At 35.7% G+C, this 17212-nt stretch overlaps 1 protein-coding gene across 9 annotated transcripts in view; it reads right to left on the reverse strand.

Moving 5' to 3' along the window:
* Positions 1-17212, reverse strand: part of RAPGEF2 (Rap guanine nucleotide exchange factor 2) — a 291653-nt gene that overhangs the window by 34409 nt on the left and 240032 nt on the right. For all 9 annotated transcript variants that reach the window (XM_067551808.1, XM_067551805.1, XM_067551809.1 and 6 more), the window contains 9 exons: positions 13521-13698; positions 11364-11500; positions 10596-10754; positions 8925-9077; positions 8401-8565; positions 4068-4175; positions 3763-3966; positions 3437-3545; positions 1923-2169 (listed from right to left, as the gene is read on the reverse strand). In XM_067551808.1, the coding sequence (XP_067407909.1) occupies positions 1923-2169; positions 3437-3545; positions 3763-3966; positions 4068-4175; positions 8401-8565; positions 8925-9077; positions 10596-10754; positions 11364-11500; positions 13521-13698 (1460 nt within the window). The remainder of the gene's footprint in view (positions 1-1922; positions 2170-3436; positions 3546-3762; positions 3967-4067; positions 4176-8400; positions 8566-8924; positions 9078-10595; positions 10755-11363; positions 11501-13520; positions 13699-17212) is intronic.

Genomic DNA, 17212 nt, shown 5'->3' on the forward strand with positions numbered 1-17212 from the left:
TTATTTTTCTGACTCTTACCCAAACAGTCCCCTACATAGGAATTAGCAAAGTGGAAGGAGGAAGAAAAAAAAAAGGAGAAAAAAATAAGTGACAAACTAAGAGAAAATAATTTGATGCAGTCAGTAAGAACAACAGAAAACAGTGCAAACTACAGCAAATGATGTGTCTGGCTCATCAGAGAACTAAGGGGCACAAATGGTTATATAAAGAATGAGGAGTACTTAAGAATCAGATAATATAAAATAAGGCTCTTTTTTATACAGATTTACACATTCTATTTCATCCACAGGAATCAGAGATACTAATTTCTACTGTAAATCTTATTTTAACACAAGGACTGGAAGGGTGTACACAAACCACAATAAAAGACCATGCACTAAAGCATTACAGAATCTGAAACCTTAATTTCAGTGGTCTGTTTACCTCCATTTTCGAGTCATAAATTCATTTTAAAATTATACAGTATTTACATTTTATAATTTAACTTCAATTAAACCAAACAAATAAAGGAAGAAAAGATTTTTTTCTCTTCCCCTGCTGCCAATAGCATCTTCGCTATTTACGGAGTTGTTTTTTGTTAATTTGTTTTAAATACCTAAACATTAACTGAAGCAGGTCTGTACTTTCAGTTATTACTACTGAGGTAAAAAAATCTGAGCCCTAATTATCCCCTCCATTACTGTGGGCAGAAGTCTTCCTATGGGATGCAGAAGGGGAAAGCGAAGCTGCAATAGGAAGTATTGGTTCCACTGGATCATCTACTTATCTGGAACCCCACAAAAGCTTCTCGGCTAGAAATTGGGAGGGTTGGTGTTTCATTGTTCTCATGGTCTTACTCCCTACTTTCAAGGATCACCATTAGGCTCCCCAGCCTTCTACCGAGAGAGATTGGAAAGAGTCCCATAAAACAATGTCCAACTCATTCCTCAATTGGTCAGATAAAAGACAGTTGTTTATCACAACACATTCCTTCTACCTAGGGTCTAAGCACACCACTTCTAAAAGGCCCATTGACAGCCTAGGGCAAAAGAGACTGGGGGCCCAAATTCAGTCCTTGTGTAAGCATGTCCTACTCCACTGAAAGACTGGGGTTGAAAATTTGGTTTTGGGATTATAACTTGGTCTCCCATGTGGTAATGGGCTGGTCATATTAGGCCACTGGGCTAGAGAAATGTACAACTTTTACTGCTATTAGTCAGTTGCAAACATAACCACCTTTACTCTCTAACAACAAATTTAGCTCCATAAGAAACTGCCTTGTTAATATTCAATTTAGCAGAAAATTCCAACTGATGTAAAACAACTTTTCAAACTAGCACTGCACTGATGAGAACAGAAAATTGTACATGCTGGCATCAGGAATGGTGATGTTAATAGCCGTGAATTCTTGCAGAAGAACTGCACCTTCTGAACCCTGGGTTGGCCCACAACTGTGAAACTCCATTCCATCAGACCTCTACTGCTATGTTACAAGCAAGATGTTTGCCACATTTTTGCAATTGCTTTTCCTCAGCAGTAACTCCAAGAATAGCTCAGTGTGGTTGAGGAGATAGAAGAAAAAGAATACATAGAAGAAAGACACAGAAGAAATGATCAAGCACACACCACCACATTGTTTAGGAGGAAGGGAAGGAAAAAAGTCATAAATTGCTTGTATGCTTACATCCTTTATTAACACACTGATACCTGAGGTGATGGGAACATTATAAAAATACATAAAAAGGGTAGGTTCTTCTCCAAAAGGAAGAGTAACCAATCCTCATGTCTTAGTTAACCAGGCACAGTTCATATGGAAAAGAACCATCTGCATTTTGCAAATTTAACATATTTATCCTAACAGCTATCTATCCTTCTACATAAAAAAATCCTACAATTTAACAGTTTTAGAACAAAACATTAGAAGATATTAAGAAATGCTCACTTGTATGGTTTCTGAGGCAGGATACTAATGCGAGTTTTGTCAAGTATCTTCTTTAATTTGTTTCTCCCTCCAACAGTGTTGGCTTTACTTTTCTTAGTTACTTTTTCTAGTCCTATCACCTGCTCCACATCAACAGCAAGGTCTGGGATAGAGTAACGACTGGCCTTTTTAATATCACCAATTTTAGGCAGATGGGGAGCACCATTTCTTTTCTCCTCTGACAATCTTGTTAGAAGTTCTTTAAAAACTGCACAGAAAGAAAAAGGATAAACTGTATGGTAAAAGAAAACTCAGTGTATGAAGAAAAGTATAAAGTAGACCAATCTACCATTAAACAGAGTGTGCTGAGCGGACTTTTCTAACAATCATTAAAAAATAGAGCATTAGTTTTGATCTAAAAATGTTTACATACTTCATTTAAAAATCTGAAAAGAAAATTCACCCTCCACCATAATAAAATCGAAGCATACAAGGAAAGGGTCCTGATCCTGCAAGGGCTTCATGCTGAATTCCAAGAATAGTCCTATTGAATGCACTCAGCCATAAGGATCAGACTCTAAATTATTAATTTCTGACTTATGTGAGAGATGATATCCATGCACCACTAGGTGTTAGATGTTTATAACTGGGATTTGCAAGTGGGGGAAATGAGCTTTGAGTTACAGCTCATTTTTCTACAGGGAGGCTCATATGGTTATGTCTACACTGACGGCAGGACTGCCGACAGTGCAGGATCAATTTTTCGGGTTTGACTGAGTGGCAGTGAAGACTCGCTCAATCGAACCTGGAAGTCGGCTCTGTTAATACACCCCGGCAAGAAGCGTAGCACTGCGCCGATGGGAGGGCATTTCCTGCTGGCGCATCGCAGTGGAGATGCCATGGTAAGTAGACGTTGGGACATTCATGGGAGATACACACGTTACTGTACGTAGCATGCATATCTCCTGTCGACATCCGCGGCCAGTGTAGACCAGGCCTATGACTTGGCTGCATTTACTGTAGGTGAGGACTGAAAGAATGTGAGCCAAGCCAAATACAAAAAGAGAAGGCAAACGAAATGAAGACAAATCATCTAAGTTCCAAGAGAGGTCTGTGTCTAGAGGAATGTTTGTACATATACATGTGTTTCAGGAGGTCAGACTAGAGGATCACAGTGATTCTTACTGGCCTTAAAATCTCAGAGTGAGAGTATAACCGCTTCACATGAGAGATTGTTTACTTTACATTACATTTGTAAAACAATCTAAAAATTAGTTACATGTTTTCTCAGCAATTTCCACTGAAGATAATTTATTTTAGAGTGTCATAAGATGCTTCGGGGACCTACAAATCTTTTTGGTCTCTTCCCATTCTTAACTCAAATACTTTCATTACTAATTTTTCTTTCTTCATTATAAATTATTTCCACACATTATGCATACATAACATGCAAACAAAACTAAAGATTTAATCTGAAAGACTGAATATAGCATTACTAGAGTAAGACAGAAAGTAAAAGGTGCACTCAAACCTACCAAATAAATTGGTTTTCACAGTGATAGATAAATGAGTATTATTTCTAAGAATTTCCATGGCTTTTGACAGCTGAATGTTTTCAAAGTTTTGACCATTCACCTCCAGTATCTAAAAAATGCAAAGACGACAACTTAGTATTTTTATTTAATGACAGATGGAAGCATTAGAATATCTATCTCAATGCACAAAGATGTGTGCAACAAGTTATATTGTAGATTTATACGACATATGACAACACTCATGGGGGAAAAAAAGAGTATACAATAGCTCAACTAAAGACATTGAAATTTCAAATATACACTTGATAAAGTTTAAAATTATGTACCTGGTCACCACGTTTCAAGCCAGCTTCTGTGGCTTTGCTACCTAAATCCACACTGTCAACAAAGATTCCAAATCCCTTTTCTGACCCTCCTAACAAGATAAAAGGCAAAGGGGCTTCTCGAGATGGCTTTGTTAATGTTATCAATCTTCGTTTAGCTTTAGCAGCACATGCAATATTTAATAGCCTCAGATGTCCACCCATTTTCTGCAGGGGGGGGAGAAAGTAGCATAAGAATGAGTTACATATAAAATAGACTGAATACTCTTTCCAAAATTCTTTTTCTTGCAAAACCCTATTCTTCTTACCTCTCTTTCCAAATTGTTCTCAAATTCCTCTAGAAATCGAGTCATAGCAGGATCTCCTTCAAAATCATTGAAGTGATTGTTCACCCACAACAATACTACCCGTGTAACCTGGAAATCAATTAATAATGTAAAACTTTATCCTGGTACACCAACAGAGAACAATTATACTTTAAAGCCTTTAAACGGGTTATTTTTCAGCTTCCATACATTTTAGTTGTGAAAACTGAAAGTTTTGTTCGAGACCAACTCCATTGACACATTTTAGCAGCAGGTCACCAAGATGACGTAAAATGAGCAATGATCTAAAATTATGCTTGGAAAGTTCAGTTGTTCAGAATGGTAATGTTGGTTACATCAAACTTGTCTGAGTGTAGAAAATTAAGTCTGCAGGACTAGAGCATTTATGCAATTCCTGACGTATGCAAACAAGAATCGGTGTTAAAGCTTCTAGTCTGCTATAGAAGTATTGTTGGGGCAGTTGTTTACTAATGCACTGATTTTTCTTGCATTTTAAAAGAATGGCAACTTCCATAAGGAAGCAGGGTTTATTCTGCTCTATTTTAAAATCCTTTAATATTTTTTCTTCTAGCCTTTAGACAAAAAAAGCCATTAGCTTCATTAGCAGTGTACCTTTGAAAAAAGAGTATAAAATAGGTCTTTACAGAAGGGAGAAGAGATAAATTAGCTCTTCTAGTGAATGAATTTATTCTTATCTTTAGAACAGGGGTTGGGTTGCTTTTTTTTACTTTACCTTTCTGACACCCACTTTGATCAACAGTTTAGGAAAGATCCTTTTGTTCCTTCACGTATATCAAAATTACAATTAACAACTATATTACAGTGAAATATTCCCTTACAGCAGCAACCGCTAACACAACTATAGTTAAACATCTGTCAGCATTTCAAGTACAATACAGCTACCTGTAAACTTTCACTCTAGTCTGCAACTTGGTCTATGAAGTTTCAGTCAGCAGCATTTTTCCCCATTGAACCAAATCTGGTTTTTAAATCAATAAACATATTTTATGTTCTTAAAATGCAAAATAGTAACAGATTTATTTTTTTTTAATTTCTCTGTGACGTGGAAATGTTTCTTGTTTTACAAATTTCTCACTCAGGTAACTCAAAATGATGTCTGTATTAATGCTGCCATGTTGGCAAAGTGAGTTACTGAGAAAAAAAATACTAAGCATCACCAATTGCTGCTTTCATTAATAAAAACGTGTACAGATATCAATCGTGATGATAATACAACTGCCACTTGCATGCACTTACATAATACCAAAGCCACTGCAATCTTTTGTGTTAATGATCTGAGATTAAAGCATCCACAAACAGACCTTGACATGAATTAGAACTATATGGTTTATTGTGTTAAGGATTCTCAGACTCTTCAAGTAGATTTCTACTTCTCTACAAAAGGAAGCAAATTCAGAGTAATTGCTCAAATTCATAACACTGAGACTAATTAACTATTTTAGGCTAACTATTTTAGGGATTCCTAACAATGAGATAATTGCACGTGTGCCACAGTTCCTAAACAAATGATGTGGGATAAGGACAGGATTTTAGTCTTAACCATCCATAGCCATGCTTTTGAAATGTATTTTTAAAATAAGTCATGTGTATGTGGCTTCAACCTTTTTGAAATTTTATGGATACATAATCCATTTTCTAACTGACCAAAACTTGGCATTTTACATTGTAAATACAAGTAGCCACAAAATCTAAGGTTTAATTTTTTTTTATTTGAAAATTATTGTATAAAATAGCTGTTAATTTTCAGCCAGTATTTTTAATATACAATAAAATCAAACCGAAGCATACAAGGAACTGCTTTACAAAATCTTGTAGAACACTAATCTAAATTTTAGTGGTTTTATTTATTTATGTTTTTGTTCAGCATGGTAGCGTAGGAGAGAGGACGACAGAGGAATCTGCTGAACTGAAGATTTCACAGCTTTCTTTTCTGACACTGAAATATAATCAGTGTCTGTGATGCTCCATGATTTCATGGAATTCCTTTCCTATTTTAGAGTCCCTGCAGAATGGGCCATTTACACAAAATTCCTAACTCAATTCTAAGGCTTAGAATTAAAATTTTAAATAAATGCTCTCCATTTCACTGTTCAAAATTAGTGCTACTTTTACTGCTGTGTGAGCCATTGTTGAATCTCACAGCTGAAGAGATTAATCCAGCAGTTCCAGATCAACAAACTGCATGTTTTAATTCATTTTCTCTTTATAATTTGGGGTGGGGGAAAAGAGTTATACTCTACTTATTTCATTAAATGTATTTTATATTTTTAAATGCCTATTTAAAGCTTTGCGTGATCTGTCTTGAATGAGGTTAGAGGGGGAAATTTTAAATTGCTTTCATGATTTTAAACAGTAGTATGCTAACCTATTAGACAAGTTTCCAGTATTAAATTTAATTTTTTTTAATGAAAAGGTCTGTATACAGTGTATAACAAGGACCTTTAATTAAATTATTCCAATTTATTAGAATAAATTTAAATTACAAAATGTATGAGTACAGATTAGGGGGATAAGTATTTAAGACAAGGTACATTAAAAACAACTGTATAACAATATTTTTTCCTTTCAATAAATATAGGGGAGACAGCAGAATCAGATAAAAAGAAAAAAGGGGAAATGAAGAGGGACAAGACATGTAAGTGTGGGTTTGGGATGCAGGAAGGCCTAGTGTTGAAAGATACTATAGTGACAATCTCAATACAGACATCACAGTGGTTGTCACAAGTTACTAACAAAATGGATACTGCACTGAAAAGGGCTGTCTACTGATGCACAGAAGGGGTTTATACATACATTATATATAATCCACCCCCATGTTCAAAGAATGTTAACGGTGCAAAGTCAAGCACCCAAAAGATAGCAAAGGTTGTTTTGTGCACCTTAGTTCAGCCCCTTTGTGCATCACTCCTCAACTGGCTTCCAGTCCCAGTCTCCATGCCCAACCAGTGCCAATCTCCTAAGCCCCAAGTCCCAGTCTCTTTTCCCATCTCTCCTCTTCATAAGCGTCCAGGCACAGTCTCCCCTAACTCCCAGGTGTCTGTCATATTCATCTCTGTCCCTCACGCCTCAGGTCTGGCTCTTGCCCCCTCTGTACTTGAATAGAGGACCATCCTCCTCCACCCTGTCTGGGCTTCAGTAGGTGGTAGTCACTGAGCACCAAGAAGAGATGGGTTCACTGTTTTCAACTCTGGCACCAACTGCAGGAGAAGTCCCACTGAGCCCGAGGCTGGAGCACGCTCAAGGCAGAGGGAATCTTTTTGGAATTTGGCACTGGCATTCTAGCAAATCCATACTAAAATTTTGTGGCAGATTTTCAGAGGGACAGCAAAAGCCACACCCCTCACACAAAGGCAAACCCCATGCCAAATTTCAAGTCCCTGATCCAAAGTACGGGAGCATTATATCTTCTTAAAGAAAAGGTCATCCTAATTTTTTAACATGGGCAAAACGTATTTTTCTCTAACCTCGTTTACAGAAACAGCAGAACCGTTTTAGTTGAAATTCTTCTCCCCCCTCTAATGCCTCCCCACAACCTCGCCTGGGGGGAAAAAAAAAAAAAACAGCCTGAGGCAAATATCTGGCATATACAATTTCATCTAAAGAATTCAAGTTTGGCAAAATTATAACCAACTGAAAACAGGGTCTTATAAAGTGAAATGCTGGGCAAATTTAATAGCAGGCTGTGCTACAGCCCAATCTATAATTGGATATGGTGGACTTGATTCTCCTCTTACTCTAATTTTTTACTCTTCATTTCAATGGAGCTACCTCAATTTTGTACCATGTGAAGTGAGGGTAGAATCAGGCCTGGTATCTTTTTTCTTTTATTTATCAGTGTTTGCCAAATTGCATTAAACCATTATTGTAAATAGAAAACAAGGAAATATTTCCTGCCACAGATTTAGGCCCTAAATTACCACAGAAATATACTGGATTATAGTATACTGAAATGCTGATGACTTAACAGGCTGATTGATACTTATACAACATAACCAATTATTTAATATACAGAGTTGATTGAAGCATGGGTGCATGAGTGATAAAATTCCTCCACCACTTCCCCTTAGTGTTGAAAGGTAGTGCCTTACACTTTTGTAATCACTATTGCCTGCTTTAACATACATTTTCTACAAACTTTTCCTCATATACTATCAGCTGGTTGTTCAACTGAATCTAATTATCCTGGTTTAAAGATAAAAATATTTTTGCAATTTTTATGTAGTTCTTAATAGTTTTATATTTAAATTCAAGTGATAGTTCACAGTTGTAAGTTTTAGGTAGTCATTTTGTCAACCTTATCCCTGAGGCTAGGGTCATTGAACCACTCCAACAACTTCTTGCCCACTTCCATTGGGCTAGAAAGAAAGGTCCTGTAGGTCAAAAGGAAATCCTCTATAAATGTTGGATCCACCACTGAGTGCTCTTCCACCAAATGCATTGTTAACCTTTCTGACGTTCCCTATAACAAATGAAAAGCTTAATTATTAACTAGCATGAATGCTCTCATTTGCATCTAACATCTTGATGGTACCCTAAACATAATAGCCTGTCTAGTCACCAATGTTTTAAACAATAAAAGAAGCTTGACCATTGAAATAAAGGGATTGATAAGCTTTACTAAATTAAAACAATAATTAAAAAACCCTCAAACAATGGTAATTTCTTGTGTTTAATTTTAAATAAAAGAGCTACAAATATTCAAGAACCTTTGAAAAGCACATATTTCAATATATGGCTGAACTAATTCTGGACTTTGCTCACCAAGGAAGAGCTCATAAAAATCTACAGAGCATCTGTTGGGTTTTTTTTGTTTTTTACCTTGATGACAATGTGACCCTTCCTTGTTCCAGTGCGATCAAGCTCCCTGTGCTCCTTCACCATAACAATCTCCCCCTCCTCTTCTACCTTCTGCATATTTTTTTCCACTTGATTGAGGATGCGGCAATAATCTTGCTGGGCTATGCACACAAACTGGAAAGAATCATCAGGCATAGATATTAAAAGGTACAGAGTACTGAGAACTGGACCTAAAATACAAGTACTCTAAGACTATTGAATATTAAATAACTTCTGAAGCCATGGATGGCCAAAATTGCCTTTCCGGGAGCTCTACTGTAGTAAATAGCTGAATAATCAAGTGTGATAAATTCCACTATAATTTTTGCCTCAGGAAAGTGCAAGATTAATTGATTCAAGATGATTTAATATCTCCATAAAATAAATATATATATAGTTGCATTTCTTCCCCAATAAATATAAATATAATTTGCAACATTTTCCTCAAGGAAACACCCTCTTCCTTCTCCTCCGGGCCATTTAAAAAGGGAATGATGGAAGTAAAGCTCCCATCCTTAATTATTGTACCAACATTGCTATGGTAAGCAAACTTTCACTTCTGTTCTTTGAATAATCACAAATATATTAAACCAGCCATTAAGAGAACTCTAAAATTCAAATTTATATATATTTACATTAGCATTGATACACAGAAAATAATGACTTTTAGATGAAAACATTTACATTTTAATGTAGACCGTTTCCCTTCAGCGTAAGACATCTATCTATTTAATACGCAGCATTTTAAGGGAATTTGCCACATACGAAAAATCAAGAGAATTTCTTATCTACAATTAACTTATATTTAAGTCAGCAACAAAAATGCTATCTGCTAATTAAGTATAACCTCCCTTTCCATTACACTAGTCAAAATTTCAGACTGTATATCCACTGGACAATTGGTGTTTCTCCTGAAATTCACTACAAGTACAATAATTTGACAAATGGTTCAAACTGAACCATAAATCCTTTTCCTTTTAGATCCACGCAGATGTTTTTCTCCTAGGCTTTTAGCCACATAAATCCATTCATGCAGTAGCTGTGCATTTCCTTTTATTACCTGGGGATGTAAATCTCTAATTTGAACTCGAATCATTTTTGTTTATAAACAATTACTAAAAACTGAACTGACATTTCATCATATTGTTAGCCAAACATAGTAAGCATAGTGATAAATTGTGCTGCTTTTTCTTGATGGGTCCTGTGACATTATATATTTGAGACATCTGCTTGATTGCTTTGATGAAATCATGTGTTACCTTTATTTTTTGCCCCAATTTAATTAAAAATGAATTTAGTTTTTTCCAGTCATTTACATAATGTGGTCAAATTTCCAGCACACAATACTAAACAGAATACTCTACCTCACCTTAGAAATGTGCTCAAAGACCTCACCCCAAATAAGTGCAAAGTCATTCTTGCATTTAAAATGAAGAGAAATTGATTTTTTGAGTAAAATCTATTGGAGAGAGAATATCCCTGTTAAAATTACTCTATAAAATAATTCCAAGGTCGGTTTCTGCACCCTACCAGGTATACTTAAACCTTGCCACAAACATTTTTTGAAACGCAGGTACAACTGTACCGATAGTATTATGTATTATATAATTTATAATTGTGTTTTGCAAATACATATGGAGTAAAATACTCTACCTGGCAGTCATCCACTTTGGTTTTCATCACTCCTTTCATGTATTCCTTGTCCATGGTAGGGGAAACACCAAAACTGTTTCCCATACACAATATCTCTGTTCTTCCATCAGGATAGGTCACTTCCACAGAACCATTCAATATAACCGACCATGAGTCCAGCTAGAAATTTAACAGGGAAGGATGGGTGAAAAACAACCACCACCTATTCAACATTTTAGCACGGTACTGTACAAACACTATTCCCAGAATTGCTTATACATATTTAAAAAGTTAGTTTATTTTTAGCAACTATTTATGAAAACAAGAAAGGAGAAGGATGAACTAGTTTACCTAAAAATTATAATTCCTTCCATCTCCTTCAGGATCTAATAGCCTTTAATAAACTCTTAGAATTATAAAACATCTCTACAATACAATACATAATGCTCATGGCTGTATTTAAATCATACTGAAAGAGCAAAAATAAAAAACCATTTAAAATCAGTTCTGATCAACAACAATACATGTGTTTGTGTAGTCTTTATTGAGAACATTTTTCTAAGTTCTTTTGCATATGCTTTGTAAGTTGCTCTGGGTGTTTAAACTGAAAAATCATTTGCAAACTGACCTGAATAAAACCATCAACACAAGACAAAACAAGGTATGCAAACGATTTACTTGCTCACTGCTACTTTTCAGCAACTAGAAACAAATTTTCAAACATCAAAAAAGGGTTTCCAGATTCTGTGACATCTGCACAAGAGGAGATTCAAAGCAAATTCTACTGACCTCTTCCCCATCATTTAGTACTATGGTCCCTGCTCTCTCCACAACTGCAAATACCATCACAGCACAAAGTTCTCTTCTCACTGACATTGTCATGTTGGCAAAAGCAGGCAATTGATGCATGAATTCCAATAGTTGTTCTGAAGGAGAAAAAAAAGCTCACTGAGTCATACACATCAAAACAACAAAGCTCAGTAAAGACAGCTCTCCAGAAATATGCTTTAGGGTTCTTTAAGTTAAAGTACTGTACAATCCTGTCTGTATACTTATAAATAACATACAGAAGACTGTTATACTTACTGGGGCTTTTTGGAAAAAGTCTAGCTTATTCTACTATCAATGGAAGATCTATAAAGTAAGAGTCAGTATAATGAGAATATTGTAATGTAACCATGTGCTTTGAATACATCCAATGAAATCACAACGACTCCATAGAGTTGTTGCAATAGCTCTATTAAAACTATGTTAGGTCCTTTTAATCACAAGAAGTTTAAAAAGTATTTTGGTGGCAGTATCCTATACTTAAGCTGTCTACAGGACATTTGAATACAAACAAGTATAATATACAAATATAAACCCGTAAAAGTGAGGCCATTTAAAAATACATTAAAATATTAAGAAGAGAGAATTTCATAAAAGCAGGCAAATTCATACTCCTATCCTTAGCCAATCCTTCTGAGTCTAGGTTTTATAATATCACACAATATATAAACAGGACCATGTTCAGAAATACCAGTTAAAAGCATAGTTATAATAATCTGAAAAAGGACTCTCTCAATATCTTACACTCTCTGTGTGATCAAGTTCTATCTGCTCCCTTTATTGAAAAAAATTAGCTTGTACTCCTTTTTAGTCATGTTAGTACTACAGAATCAACACAGACAGGAGAGAGAGTTGGATTCTCTCTGCTCTCAACTAACAATTCTGCTGAGGAGTCACAAATGCAGCACAAAATTATGCTTTTAGTCACAAAACCCCAATAAAGCAACCCCCAAAAAGAGACAACATTTGAAGAAAATGGGGTTACACAGGTATAAATAAGGATAGAGAATCTGGCCTGCAATACTTGTGAAAAGAGAGCCAGAAAAAAACCCAAAGCTTCAACTTCCTACCGAGTTTGTAGAGCTAACGGTTGGAAGGTCTTTTTAGCTACAAACTGATCAAACTTAAAATAGGTCACTGAGACAAACATTTAGAAAAAGTAAGAGTGAAAACTTTGTTTGCTTTTGTTGTGTTTCTTAGCCTAAATGTTGATTTTTTAAAACATTATTAGAGATAGGTTTATACTGTGTTTGTGGTACACGGGTGCTCAAATATCAATCTTTTTGTCTACTAGAAATACACAAATATATGGAGACAGGCAACGAACAACGTTACATGTAAGGTGCGATACCACAGTATTATGATCAACAGGAATTCATTTTCATTGACTTGATATGCAATTAGTATTTCCGTTATTGTGACAATTTTTGTTAAATCCCAAATTCTCTATAACTCTGTGGAAGTCTTTTCAGTCAGCAGAGATAATCTTACATGACACACAAGTCCCTGGTGTCAAATTATAATCTGCAGTCTCTCAGCTCTAACAGACTGCAACCATTAATATTCATCAATAGCAGATTTATTTCATTTTTTCTCCTCCCCACCCACTTTCTTTCTTAAACAAGCATGTGGAATATACTAACCTTCAGAACCAACAGCTTTAAAAAAATCTAACTCAAATTCAAGAAGTCCATTTGTATTGTGGACAAAGTATCTTAAATCATATTTCGGTATTACCATAATTTTGTGCAACAATTAATATCTGCTTCACCTTTAGGTTAATAGGATATTTTTGTGACATTAATTTGCAACCTAAAATCTGCTTAACCTCATATCGATCAAGTATCTAGTTTAAAATTAAATAAAGTTGGTTCATTAGTTTTGTCTTTGGCTTAACATCTGTTAGCATAATTATTTTAGTTATCCAAATGTAACCTATAAAATCAATCATTTTGAATTTAAAACAATTCATTATTTCACATGACGTTAGGTATTTGTTACACAGTTCCACTCTACTAAGTTTTGGGACTGAGAAACAAGTTAGAAAACGTTACATACTATTTAAGTGTCCTGAGAGTCAATTTCCCACTTCCTCTGCCAGTTTTCATTCCAACTTACCAATGTCGTCATCTGTCCTGTCTATTGGGTCTTTCTCCAGGCAGTCTCTAACAATATCCCTGCTCATCAGAGGGTCTGATGCCCTCTCAATGTCTTCTTCATCATCATCATCCTCTGAATCCACTGCAGTTTCTGGTAACCCACTCAGATCCATATCACCAGCCTCACTTTCTGTGGCCTAAATACACACACAAATAATTCAAATTAAAACATGCAGATGTGTCCTCCAAAGCTATTCTTTCTACTTAAAAACATGTAAATGAAGCAAACTTTACTCTATATGGAAGCTCAATAATTCAATTTGACACACCACTCTTTGTTCCGATTTTTTCCATCACTATATTTCCAAAAAAAGAAAGCCAGTAATTTTTTAAACAGAATGTCTTTGGCAACATTTAAGGTTGGTCTGAATAAAGTAGACATTTATATAAGTGTGTTATGTGCTTTTATGAAGCAGGCCTAAGGAGAAGAGGAGGATTTATTTTAAAGGACAATTTAAATTCACTAGGTTGGTTCTTTGGAGCACAAGTTCAGAAAAAATGACTACAAATTTAAGTTTTAAAATAAAACTTATTACAAATCTCCAAAAATTAGTGATTGCATGTACTTATCAATGTGGTATATGTAATACTGTCATTAGTTCATAGAGAATATTATCAACCAGTACTATTAAAATACCACTAAAGACTAAAGTATCTACTGTCTACATAGAAACTATAGAAAAAAATCTTAGCTATAAATTAGTGAAGCTAAGGTTTTTTTATTTATTTATAGGTATAAAGGCATAATAATTTCCAGATGTGGAAAAAATGCAAAGTCACTGTTGCAACACCATGGAGGAACTACACAGACTATCTGACAAACTTAATCTGCTTTAGATCATATGAAAATAAACAAAAATCCAGCCAACACACAGCTCAAGGTCATTAGTATAGCACCTAGAGGTAAACATATTTTGATTATTCAATTTTAAGACCAAAAATTTAATAAATCCCAGGAACATATTTGCCTGTCATCTCAGATAGAGCTGCCTTTTTAATGCCACAGCAGCTGCTAGACCTTGGTTACCGTGATGTTTAAAGAAATGTAAGCTTCTAAGGAGAACATTCTAAGCCTTCCAAATCAGGACTCTCTGCCCCAAGGGACTGCCAATTTTGGAGATTCTGGAGGACAACAGCATAGCCAAATGCATTTAAAAAAATTAATCTGGACATAGTAGACTTTATAGTTGTGATTCTCCAAAACCAACCCTTATGCAAATAATGGGTTTTAAGTTGAAAAGAACTGAAGCCATTCTTCAAAAACAGTAATAGAGGAGACAGCTCATGCCTGCCAAAGACATTAGCTTATATTTGTCTTCTATAGCATCATCTTCCTCACCTTTACCTCTATGTGTTTTTACTTTTTAATACAAACAGTATCTTCTCTGATAAAGTATGAAGTAAAATAAAATCATTTTACTCCACTTCCCTCTCTTATTTTTAAAAAAATCAGCCTTGGTTTAGTGCATCTGCTGAGTGTAACCCAATGGTACATTTTAAAATGGTAGCCAGGTGGCTCAACAGCTTGTTACACAACTCTGGAAGAGCATCTGATTCTGAAAGTGTCAATTCAGGTTACTGAGCCACTGACTAATTCATTGGTCTCATTCATTCATCCTAGTTTATATGGATGCTAAATTTCAATTAAATCCCATTATACTAAAACAAAAAACAGGAAATACTTTGTTAAAAATTGATCAATTAAGACCCATAATATCACTGTAATAATATAATGATATAGGGATCAGATGCTGCTCAAGCAGAAGTAACAGTGAAAAACAGAACACTAGTTTTATTACTTAATTCTTTTGCTGTCTTAAGATTGCCTTTTTTTAAAATTAGAGGTTTTTCCTGCTTTCTTCTTAGCTGAAACTATTGTGATGGACGCTTTTATAAATCTCTCAGGTCATGATATTCCCTTTTTCCTGGAGAACTGTCATCCTTTGGAGAACTGTGAATGTGACACTGCTTGTGGCTGAGAGCAGCAGCAGAGGAGGGATAGGATGATAAAATTCCATTTTTAAGACACACGAACACTATGCTCGTTTAAGCAGCTGGAAGATTGGCAACTCAGATTTCAGCTTTCATTGATGACATAATCCCACTCCTCAAACACAAGTTTAATAAAGACCTGGTATTTCTAAAATAAAAACAAGCAGGAAAATGACTTAATCATTTTCAAAAATCACAAAGGAGCTGTAAAGTGATTACTTACAATTATATTTCTCCTTTTAGTAATTCTACTGATATTTGTCATCTGAGATCAGTCAGATCACAGGCTTGATTCTATTCTCTGGAAAGCAGATGCTTACTGAATATTGCAATTTAAAGTAAATGAAGTTAGATAATAGGAATGATCTCTTTTTGAAGACTGCCATCAGTATATGGCACTATACATAAACCACGGCAATCATTAAGAAATCTAAAGTTATTCTAATATAGAAAGATATTGCGAAACTGGATTTTTAGCTCTCTTAAGAGGCATAATGGATTCATGTCCCATCCTGGTAGGTCAAGAGGTATGAGGCCCACAAAGAAAGTAATTGTGATTACCACCTTGTTTACCCCCTGTAAAGGGAAGTTACTTACCTTATTATAACTGGAGTTCTTCAAGGTGTGTGATCCCTATCTATATTCCACAGTGGAGGTACAAAAGCTTCAAGCACCCAAGACCAAAAAGTTCTTGCAAGCAATTTCTGCTGGTCCACACCTGCTTTGCTTATGCTCCACATCGAGGGTATAAAAGGCAGAGCTGACCAAATACCTCACCAGTTCCTTCTCTGCTGCAAATCTTGTCATGATCCAAAGCAGAGGGAAGAAGGGAAGGCAGCTAAATGTAGATAGGAACCATACATCTCAAAGAACTCCAGTTACTGAAAGGTAAGTAACTTCCCTTTCTTCTTTAAGTGCTGGTTCCTATGTATATTCCCCTGTAAGTGACTCACAAGCAGAACTCAGAGGAGGAGAGTGTGCTAATAAAGTTTTTATATCTGCTTTAGAACCACTGTCCAAAAGCATGTGTCAATGAAGTAGAATTGGGCCAAGGCATGATGTCTCATGAATGTGTGGCTCAAACTCCACATAGCTGCCCTGTAAATATTAAGCACAGGCACTTCTTGAAGTGATGCTAAATGAGGCTGCATGTGCCCTTCCTGAGTAAGCCCCTATCCTGTGAGGGGGAGGAAACAGTGCCAACTGATAGAATAAGAATCAGATTTTTGTGAAATTCCAAAACTATTTTAGGAGTGAATTTTGGGTGTAGATGTAAGCAAGATTTGGAATATTGGATTTGGAAGATTATGGAATATTGCATGTGGCAGATTGACTTTTAGGCCCTCATGTTCACCTACCCTTCTGGGCAAGGTGATGTGTCAGTGAAGGCCATTCATCATTGCCAAATGAGACACAGAACACATAGTTCGAAGGGTGGCCTAGTGAGTGCTGAATGCACCAAGTTAAGATCCCAGTGAGGGTTGTGTCACCCCTAGCAGCAAGATTTTGATTAGACCCCTTAAAACCTGGCTGTTACTGGATGAGCAAAGACCAAGTAACTATCTATTGGAAGGTGACAAACACTGGATTGCACAGAGGGGAATCCATAAGGAGATAATCCAAAATAGACTTATCCGCTATCTGTGGTGAAATGTGGTT

Source organism: Emydura macquarii, unplaced genomic scaffold (assembly GCF_026122565.2).
Source record: "Emydura macquarii macquarii isolate MOO-44397 ecotype Brisbane River unplaced genomic scaffold, CSIRO-AGI_Emac_v2 contig_1363, whole genome shotgun sequence".
NCBI classification, from domain to species: domain Eukaryota; kingdom Metazoa; phylum Chordata; order Testudines; family Chelidae; genus Emydura; species Emydura macquarii.